Source organism: Limulus polyphemus, unplaced genomic scaffold (assembly GCF_000517525.1).
Source record: "Limulus polyphemus unplaced genomic scaffold, Limulus_polyphemus-2.1.2 Scaffold3157, whole genome shotgun sequence".
NCBI lineage: Eukaryota > Metazoa > Arthropoda > Merostomata > Xiphosura > Limulidae > Limulus > Limulus polyphemus.
This window is the reverse complement of record NW_013668767.1, coordinates 118,802-130,241: the sequence shown is the minus strand read 5'-3', so window position 1 is coordinate 130,241 and position 11,440 is coordinate 118,802. Positions and strand designations below refer to the sequence as shown.

General features: G+C 34.1%; 1 protein-coding gene across 1 annotated transcript in view; it reads right to left on the bottom strand.

Moving 5' to 3' along the window:
* Nucleotides 1-942: 942 nt before the first annotated feature.
* The window catches only part of LOC106468770 (UNC93-like protein), an 18,902-nt gene continuing 8,404 nt past the window's right edge, over nt 943-11,440 (bottom strand). Inside the window, exons 2-3 of the mRNA XM_013929211.2 lie at nt 1,281-2,834; nt 943-978 (exon numbers count right to left, since the gene is read on the bottom strand). Of these exons, the coding sequence (XP_013784665.1) occupies nt 943-978; nt 1,281-2,435 (1,191 nt within the window). The 5' untranslated portion in view covers nt 2,436-2,834. The remainder of the gene's footprint in view (nt 979-1,280; nt 2,835-11,440) is intronic.

Sequence of the window (11,440 nt, the reverse complement as noted above, 5' to 3'; positions counted from 1 at the left end):
GTATCTTTATATCCTCTTTGTAACATGGTTTGTTTTAGATCCTTGGTGTGTTTTCTGTAGTCTGTTTCATCTGAGCATATTTTCTTTATTCGAAGAGCTTGACTGTGGTAATGTTTCGTTTAGTGTGAGAGGGGTGACAGCTTTTATAGTGAAGGTATTGTAGTCTGTCTGTAGGTTTTTTGTACAAGTCAATGTGTAAAATTCCGTGGCATCAAGAAAGTTAATCTGGGTTGGCGAGTAATCACTTTATATAATCAGGCCAATGTCATTACAAAACTAGCTTAAACTATAAAAATCAGACCAATGTCATTACAAAACTAGCTTAAACTATAAAAATCAGACCAACGTCATTACAAAACTAGCTTAAACTATAAAAATCAGACCAACGTCATTACAAAACTAGCTTAAACTATAAAAATCAGACCAACGTCATTACAAAACTAGCTTAAATTATAAAAATCAGACCGACGTCATTACAAAACTAGCTTAAACTATAAAAATCAGACCAACGTCATTACAAAACTAGCTTAAATTATAAAAATCAGACCGACGTCATTACAAAACTAGCTTAAACTATAAAAATCAGACCAACGTCATTACAAAACTAGCTTAAATTATAAAAATCAGACCAACGTCATTACGAAATTAACTTAACTTATCTGAGGTTTAATCAATAGTTACTCCAATTTCAAACATTCACTAATCAGGTTGTTTCAGTAGTTAGTGTTGTATAAGATATCTAATATAATTATTTGTCTATTTCAACGACGTGTGTATAGATTAAGCCGTACACTTGTTTATTTCAAGTGATGATAATGCGGGTTTACCGTAAGCCCACCATATATATTGAACTAAGTTCACGTGTGTTTATGTAATGTCTATTTAAATAAATAGAATATGATTTTCTAGACAAGCAATATTCATGAATACATGGACAGAGGGTTAATGAATATCTACACCGATATTATCAATGAATACCTGAAAAAAAAACAATATCCATGAATGAAAAGAACAACAATATTATTTGCTAAACACACAAAAAATGATCCCTCATCATATAGAACAGACAATATCCATAAAGTGACCCAAGCACACAATATTCATAGATATCTAAATAACAACTACATGTTTAGACTTGAATAATCATCATGTACACAAACATTAAATTAATAAGAACTTTAACTTCTTACCAAATAAAGAATAATAATCAACATTGTTTTAAAAATCAAATTAAACAAAAAACCCTTATTAAAAGTCATTTCATACATAAACAAAATTACCTGTGTAAAAGTAGCATATATGAATCCTTGCTCCATTCCGATAAAAAATACCAGTGGAAGCAGCAAAGGTTGATTAGGGTCAAACAACAATACGGCCATTTTTCTAAGAGCTCTTGACCACAGTGACCTCTCTAGAGGATCCTGATAAACATAGACTTCAAACTTATCCAACATGGTCGCCACCAGGGCAACTCCTGTAAGGACTAAGCCTAAGTAAATACTGACAAGCACGAAACTGGTATTTGATGGGAGAAGAAAAATGAAGTTTGGTGTACTTCTTAAAACTTCACCAGTTTGACATTCAACGTTACGGCAAAAAGATGGCCCCGTGACATCTCTTGACAAGGAAACAGACATCTGAGTATCGTGTAGCTGGTAGCTGACTGTCATTGATGGGGTGTGGTCATAATGGTGAAGTTTCTTTGTCATGTAGACATAGACGTCACCTGAGTACCGTAGAACCAGAGCTGTCAATAAGTTCCCTATAATGCGACTGAGGTTATACAAAAGGTAAAAAAGCCGCAAAAAGCGTTGCTGGACTTTCTCACGGATTTCTTCTGTCAAACACGTGATCTTGGATACCAAGTGCATGAGAAATGATGTTTGGGCGCTGAAAAGAGGTCCAAAAGTCAGTCCTACTAGAACAGCACTGGGAACAAGAGTGTAGAATCGAGGATAAAAGAAAGTGGAAGTGAACAGCGCCACCATGACGAAAGAGAGCGTGATGGCCCAGTTGGGAGTCACTTTGTGCACAAAAATCGGGGCATATAATGTTGAAATAACTGTTAGGCCGTAAACACAACACAATGCTTTTAGGCCTAGCGCACTTTGTTGAAACAGTGAGCTCTGAAGGCTTTGTAACGCTGAAAATGAGCTAAACACACAAGCGAAAGCTATCCCCAAGATTACAATGTTCTTTACTAACTGTCTTTCTGTAGTCACAGATCCTAGCTGATCTCCGTTTAAGTGGTTGTGAGTTTCGTCAAGAACTTCGGGAGCTTCGGCTGTTTTCGGTTTTAGTCGGTTCGAAGTGCAAATTCTTGGCCCCTCGTACCTGACTTCAATCGTCAATTGCTCGGTATTCTCCTTTGGCTTTGGACTCAGCAGCTGAGCCTCTTCGGGAGATTTACATCTTTCTACAGCTTTGGCAGCCATCTTTGTTTCCTTACGTCAACACGTAATGATTTTTATTTCTCTGTTGAGAAAGAAAAAAATCTCCTGGATGTTTTGCTTAAAAAGACATAAACAACTCACGGCTTTAAGCAGCCAATTGTTCACAAGACTTCCTTCGCAATCGATATTTTTAAATCAGATAAAGCGTGAAGATATTGCCAAAACAGAATTTCAGAAAGTTTTTTTTTGTTTGTTTATACACATACGATAATGAGGAACTGATGAAGCCAGTGTTCCAAAAATTCCGGACTAAAGCGACAGTTTCTTAATTCTAAAACTCAAACAAAACTGTGACGGGTTACATTTTTACACAAATAATGACGAACAAATCGTTTCTTTTATCCACGCAGGTTAGGTTTAGTTGACTACGGTACATCATACCTACGAAGAAAGAAGAAAAATGTATTACCAACAGGTTAAAAAACTTAGAACAAACTCCCCAAAACACTTGGAACTTTATTGAAAAAATATGACAAAGAGAAAAACGCATGTTAAGATTCTTTGAATTATGAACAGTAACGCTGAAGGCTGTGAAAAAAAACGGGTAATGCTATACTTAGTAAGGGAATATACTTCACAAACGTTTCCTAAACTTCTGAACAGTGTAAGCTAGATAAACATTCCTTAAATCTCTGTACAGCGTAAGCTAGACAAACGTTCCACAAAACTTCGTTCAGTGTAAGCTAGACAAACGTTCCACAAACTTCGTTCAGTGTAAGCTAGACAAACGTTCCTTAAATCTCTGTACAGTGTGAGCTAGACAAACGTTCCATAAAACTTCGTACAGTGTAAACTAGACAAACGTTCCTTAAATCTCTGTACAGTGTAAGCTAGACAAACGTTCCACAAACTTCGTTCAGTGTAAGCTAGACAAACGTTCCTTAAATCTCTGTATAGTGTAAGCTAGACAAACGTTTCTTAAATCTCTGTACAGTGTAAGCTAGGCAAACGTTCCACAAAACTTCGTTCAGTGTAAGCAAGACAAACGTTCCTTAAATCTCTGTACAGTGTAAGCTAGACAAACGTTCCTCAAATCTCTGTACAGTGTAAGCTAGACAAACGTTCCTTAAATCTCTGTACAGTGTAAGCTAGACAAACGTTCTTTAAATCTCTGTACAGTGTAAGCTAGACAAACGTTTCTTAAATCTCTGTACAGTGTAAGCTAGGCAAACGTTCCACAAAACTTCGTTCAGTGTGAGCTAGACAAACGTTCCATAAAACTTCGTACAGTGTAAACTAGACAAACGTTCCTTAAATCTCTGTACAGTGTAAGCTAGACAAACGCTCCATAAAATTTCGTACAGTGTAAGCTACGTAAACGTACCTTAAAATTCAGCATAACGTAAACTACGTAGATGCTCTTAAAATTTTTATATAGGGTAAGACTGTCATTTAGTTTCCTCACTATTTAATTTTTTAAGCTTCTTCGTGGTTTAGTTTCCTCACTATTTAATTTTTAAGCTTCTTCGTGGTTCAGTTTTCTCACTATTTAATTTTTAATCTTCTTCGTGGTTTAGTTTCCTCACTATTTAATTTTTAAGCTTCTTCGTGGTTTAGTTTCCTCACTATTTAATTTTTAATCTTCTTCGTGGTTTAGTTTCCTCACTATTTTTTTTTAAGCTTCTTCGTGGTTTAGTTTCCTCACTATTTAATTAAATAGTGAGGAAACTAAACCACGAAGAAGCTTAAAAATTTTTTAAGCTTCTTCGTGGTTTAGTTTCCTCACTATTTGATTTTTTAAGCTTCTTCGTGGTTTAGTTTTCTCACTATTTTATTTTTTCTAGTTTCTTTGTAATTAATTGCCCTCTCACGATTATATATTTCCCCCAAAGCACATTGGACTTTTCACAAAATTACAGTTGCTATAAGTTATTTATGATAGCTAGATGGGAAACAGAACAAACTAAGATAACTGAGAACAAAAACAAAGAACACAAAACTCTTTTTTCCAGACTTTATGTGCCAGTATAATGCAAACTGTTTTCCTAAGTACATCCAAGTTCCTTGTTTTCCAGTGTAAAATATTGTTTCAGACTGTCGAGGTTTCCAATATCGGAAAGTAACTAAAACCTCTGTGGAAACTGATCTTGGCAACCTCTTCCATGAGGACGAAGATGGATTTGTAAGAAAGCTTCACCCAGCTGTACTCCATTGCCAACTTAACTGGACTAACGAGACCGATATACAGCAGATAATGGTTTTATTATTGACTTTGAACCACATAAACCATGTGTTTATAATATTAAATGGTTAAAATTCAAAGAACTTGTGTAAATATTTAAATAATATTAAAATACTCAAACGATCAACGTTGTTTAGTACACAATTAAAATCTTTATTCTGAGACCGATCAACGATATTAAAAACCACTCTGCACATTTCTACGTCGATTCACGTCATACTAAGTAGCCCCCCCCCCCCCAGTGGTACAGCGGTATGTCTACGGACTTACAACGCTAGCATCCTCAGTAGTGTGAAAAATAAATAATGTGCCACCATATAAATACAAAAAGCCACGTCACATGACTACTTAGTTTCATACTTAAAAAAGATCATGCCATCTACACATTTTCTGATTTTCTAACTCTTCATCCATATTTAACGTATAATTATTTTACTGTGTTGCATTATTTCTATTGTTTCTCCAATATTTAAAACCTTAATATTATTCAATTGAGCCAAAACAATGTTTTTTTCCCCACTGGATTACATGACCAGTATAACTTTCATGTTCAGTTTCACTTTTGTTTTAACATTTCTCTTATGTTCATTTATTCTAAATTTTAAATTTATATTTGTGTAACCAATGTATACACATCCACATTAACATTCAATTTTATAAATACAATAAAGCCCAAAACCAAAAGCGTTGCACAATTGAAACTAAGGTTCAAACTACAAGTCGGATGAGATATCTTAGTGACAGAGGTGGTTGCTGAAGGAGGATCAATACAGCAGTAGGATACATCTCTATCAATCTTAATTTCTATTCGTAAGCCTCGCGTGTGAATTTTGTTTGTTGTTAAGCAGAAAGCTACACAATAGGCTATCTGTGCTCTGCTCACCACGGATATCGAAACCCGAATTTTAGTTTCGTAAGCACGTAGACTATCGCTAAGCTACTGGGGGAAGAGCCACATTGAATAAAAGATTATAAACATTAAAAGTCATATACGTTCCGGATTTGAAACTACCATTCTCCGTTTACAACCAGATGTGGGAATAGAATTACTCTCAAAGAAACAGAATAATAGATAATAAATAATATGGCCAGATATTACATTCAGTCCACTGAGGGCAATACGCAAGTTATATCTTCTGAAATTAGTATTCTAAACCCAACAATTGTCATTTATCTATACGAACAACATAATAACAATCGAGATGGTTAGATCAAATATTAGATTGATGAATTCAAGAATACATAAGATCAGTTTTTACAGTAGAAACTTCGGAGATAATGAGATGTTCCTGGATATTTATTTAGCGTTGGCTTTGATGACTTTATCAGTAGTGGCTCAGCTTTTTTTTTCTTCTTCTGATGTCCGGTTCACATCGGATGACATGGACATTGTTTTCAATGATATGATGTCTTGTTTCTGTGAGATGTTCATAAAATGCGAGGATCCTTTAAGATGTTCCTCATTTCTCTCCAGGTTTTTTTGTTATGAAAATGTTTATTTGAACTGCATTTGATTTTGTAGATGACCCCGTTGTTTTAATTTTTAGTGGAATAGTTGTTAGTGATAAGGTTCTTGATTTTAATACTTGTTTTTTTTATGATTGTGGTTTTATGTCGATGTTAAATAATCCAATTAGATGTTTGTTAATGTGTTTCACATAAGAAATTGTAGTGGTGATGAAGTTGAATTTTTCATCTTTTAAGACTTACCTGTTTTTTGTTTTTTGGATGTGTTGATTATGTTTAACAGCTTCTTCCGGATAGCTATTTTTGTTTTTTGGATGTGTCGATTATGTTTAACAGCTTCTTCCGGATAGCTGTTTTTGTGTTTTTTGGATGTGTCGATTATGTTTAACAGCTTTTTCCGGATAGCTATTTTTGTTTTTTGGATGTGTCGATTATGTTTAACAGCTTCTTCCGGATAGCTGTTTTTTTGTTTTTTGGATGTGTTGATTATGTTTAACAGCTTCTTCAGGATAGATATTTTTGTTTTTTGAATGTGTCGATTATGTTTAACAAATTATTCCGATAGCTATTTTTGTTTTTTGGATGTGTCGATTATGTTTAACAGCTTTTTCCGGATAGCTATTTTTGTTTTTTGGATGTGTCGATTATGTTTAACAGCTTCTTCCGGATAGCTATTTTTGTTTTTTGGATGTGTCGATTATGTTTAACAGCTTCTTCCGGATAGCTATTTTTAATGAAGATTTCAGAAATTCTTTATAGTTCATCGTCCAAATTGTTTCCAGAACATATATTATATGCTATTTGCATAATACACTTCCTAGTTTTTGTTGTACGGATTTCCAGTTAAGGTATTATTTTTCTATGAATTTTAGTCTCAATTTTTGATTGTTTTCTTATGATGGGAATGCTTAGAACGATTATGGGGAAATGTTCTTCGTTTTCAATTGTAAAATGAATATTGGGAGGATGTAGGTCTTTCATGTGGTTATAGAATCTTTGTGTTTCTTTGTCAGAATTGAATCCGCAGAAAACATTGTCGACATATCTCAACCAATATAAGGGTTTGGAGATGACCGTGTTTAAGGCCTGTTTTCTTTATAATGTCCCGCCGATATAGACACCGATGATTTGACAATTGGTGATGTCAGTGAATTTAAATTCGAACTTCGTGGTGAGGCTAAATAAGGTTTGACGAAGATGTGGACATTTTACGTTTTAGGTTTATGATAATTAGTACAATAGCAAATTGGAAGGTTTTATTCTCTTGGTATTTGGATATATAGATCTTGCACATCAAAACGTACCATTTTGTGTTTTGAATCCAATTTTGTTAAGGAGTCAATAGAATGTGAGGTGTTATTGATGGTGTTATCAAAGTTATTCTATGCTGAAATAATCCAGGTCAGATACTTGGTAATAGATAAAGGAAGAATATGTTGACTTTATGAAACGCGTTAGCCCCTCCCCCCCAGACGCTAGAAACCGGATTTCAATACCCGTGGAGGCAGAGCACGGATAGCCCATTGTGTAGCTTTGTGCTTAACTTCAAACTAACAAACTTCTTAGGTGTTTTATTAATTTTCGGCGGATCGTAAAGTTGAGGAGTTCTGTCATTAGCGCATTGTAACCAGCTTCTAAGCTCAGGGGTTTACGCAGCCTTTTTTGTCAAGTACTTTTGGAAGTTTGTTCATTTCTAAACTCAGGGGTTACGCAGCCTTTTTTGTCAAGTACTTTTGGAAGATTGTTCACTTCTAAACTCAGGGGTTACGCAGCCTTCTTTGTCAAGTACTTTTGGAAGTTTGTTCATTTCTAAACTCAGGGGTTGCAGCCTTCTTTGTCAAGTACTTTTGGAAATTTGTTCATTTCTAAACTCAGGGGTTACGCAGCCTTCTTTGTCAAGTACTTTTGGAAGTTTGTTCATTTCTAAACTCAGGGGTTACGCAGCCTTTTTTGTCAATTATTTTTGGAAGTTTGTTCATTTCTAAACTCAGGGGTTACGCAGCCTTTTTTGTCAAGTATTTTTGGAAGTTTGTTCATTTCTATACTCAGGGGTTAGGCAGCCTTTTTTGTCAAGTACTTTTGGAAGTTTGTTCATTTCTAAACTCAGGGGTTACTTTTGGAAGTACAAACGATGTTTTGGCCTTTGCCTGATTTTTTTTATGATTAGGTTGAGGTTATTACGTAGCTTTTCAACGTTTCATTTTTTGGATAAATTTTGTCTTATTTTACGTTGATTATCTATTTATATTAATATTTTATCCACCTTATTTTACGTTGATTATCTGTTTATTATAATATTTTATCCACCTTATTTTACGTTGATTATCTGTTTATTATAATATTTTATCCACCTTATTTTACGTTGATTATCTATTTATATTAATATTTTATCCACCTTATTTTACGTTGATTATCTATTTATATTAATATTTTATCCACCTTATTTTACGTTGATTATCTGTTTATTATAATATTTTATCCACCTTATTTTACGTTGATTATCTATTTATACTAATATTTTATCCACCTTATTCTACGTTGATTATCTATTTATATTAATATTTTATCCACCTAATTTACTAAATTAATTGTTTTTGATTTTTTTTTTATCAATATAGCAGTGACAAGTATAGTGACAACAGTCAGTGTCCAGAAAACGGCCGGTTAAACATCCCCTTTTATCTTTTACACGTACTTAAGAATGATTAATTAAGACAAATCCCATACGAACGTCATTGTTGCCGTAGCAACGATTACTACCACCTGCAATGCTATGCAAATTCATCTCACGTAGATGTTGAATAACAATTGTAAAAGTAAATATCATAATAAAGTCAGAGTGTAATCTCTGTACTCCTTATTTGTGCTACTCGGTCTAAGATCTACAATCTCACATTTGAGACCAAAATATAATTTCACAAACCACGAATGTATTATTGTATAAATCTATGTATACAGATGTATGTTTGTCTTTGTGTGTAAATTTTTTGTACAGATGCTTATGTATAGTACCGGGTTCTCTGCCACTACTTCAATAATGACTGGCCACTACGTTCCGCTGACCCCCCCCCCTCTGTTGACTACTATTTATGGGACTTTCTGAATATGTCATGATCCAGCATCAAATGAATGTCTTTGTGACAGAGGTTCTTGTGATTCTTTAGAAAATGTTACATAATGTAATATCCAATAGAATTGTTAATATACACGACAATAATGGTGACAACATTCAACAACTGCTACAGTAGCTCATCCTAGTGTCATTTCTGGAAAGCAATGACTGTGATTCCTTAAGCATGTACGAAACGTATTTCAACCGTATATCTGACAGTTTTCAAGTATTCATACTGACCTTATAACCACCCTGTAGTAAAGGGTTTGTGAGAATTTGACAATTTTTAATTTGCATCTAACCCGGTTCATATCAGCTCTAGCCATCAGACTCAATCTAGGTTTAAACTAACCCTACTAAATAGGCTCAGACCAAGTTTAAAATAACTATTAACAGTCTCAAAACAGGTTTAAATCTACTCTACTCATTAGAATCAAACCAGGCTTAAGCCAAATCTACTCATTAGAATCAAACCAGGCTTAAGCCAAATCCACTCATTAGAATCAAACAAGCCATAAGCCAGATTTACTAATTAGAATCCAACCAGGCTTAAGCCAGTCATATTTACTCATTAAACACAAACCAAGTTTAAACCAGTTCTACTCATTACATTCAAACCAGGTTTGAAAAACTCTATTAATTAAACTCAAACTAGGTTTAAACCAACTCTACTCATTAGACTCAAACGAGGTTTGAACCAGCTCCAAGCTCTACTCGTTAGACTTAGACCAGTTTTATATCAGCTCTACTCGTTAGACTCCATCAAAGTTTAAACGTTTTCTATTCATTAAACACAAACTAGGTTTAAACCTACCTAGCTGACGTGTAATTGTTTTTCATGTATAAGTGTATTGTTTATGTATGGTTGTATCAACAAGTCAAAGCACAGTAAAGAAAACAATCATATGATGTTGGACTAAAGTATATGTTCTTTTGAATTCGCTTATCAACAGGATGGAAAAAAGTTTGAAGAAAAAAAAAGAGGATCAGCAGAGCTGTTTAAAACTGGTCTGAGTCTATGAATAGAAACAGTTTAAACTTGGATGGAGTCTAACGAGTAGAACTAGTTTAAACTTCGTTTGAGTCTAATGAGTAGAGGTTAGAGTTGTCAAAGCAGAGGTATGGAAATCAGATATAAAATGTTAAAAGTGTAATAGATTAATCAAAATTAATACAGTTTAGTGTGGGTTTTATCACGAATATTACACGGTCTATTCGTCTGGACACACGTTGATTTCAATGGTACAAGTGTATTGCAAGCTCTTTCTACTTTACACACTATTTTAATACGAGGCTGAAATACGAGGTTTTAGTAATTATAACTAATGATGTTCACTCTGTAAAGTATTATGAAAGCGTTTCTTATAATCCCGTTATGTTTTTTAGTGTTCTTTCTAGTTCCTAAAGTTAATATTGTTATTACAATACTACATGAAAAACATCAGGTCAATTGAAAAAAAAATCAAGATTTGAATGTTAAATACCTTGGAATCGGTAATGAACAATTGAAATTTAAAAACAAATTGCAGTAACCTGGGATTTTTATCACCAACAATGGATTTACTAGCTTTCAGAATTTCTTCGGATTTTGACATTGTTGATTTAACTTATTACAATTAAATAGCGCCACCACAACCAGAAGGTTTTCATTGATCAGGTTGAACTTAACAACTGGGGAGAAAGAAATGTTGTTACTTCAAGGACCATCCTAACATGGTTGAACTGTGACTTTTATAAGCTGGACTCCGTTACCATAAAAATGGTATTTTTTGTGCTAACACAAATCTGAAAATATCGGCCTCTGATGAAGGGTTAAATAAACCAACAATTTGTTTGTTTTTTTTTTGCTTAACGGGACAAAGACCAATAACCAGAGTTTCCTGCCCCCCAACTACTACCCGTGATGAAACATAAAATTTGACCTTGTAATAAACACTAGATGGATTTTACAAAAGCTCGACGAGCCAGATTCTAAGAATGGCGGTCTTACCAAATACAAAGAGATCCAAAAATGAGCCAAATGATTTTGCACTGTAGAGAACGGTGCTTTAGTTTCACATATAGGACAATTGTATAAAAGCCGTCTGTTACAAACAACGAAAGAAATTATATGATCAAAGAGATGATGAAAGAAAAGAGGATTGTTTGTTCGTTGGATTTCGTACAAAGCTACACGAAAGCTAATTTGTCCCTATTTGAGGTGGAAGACAGAAAGGAAGACAACTA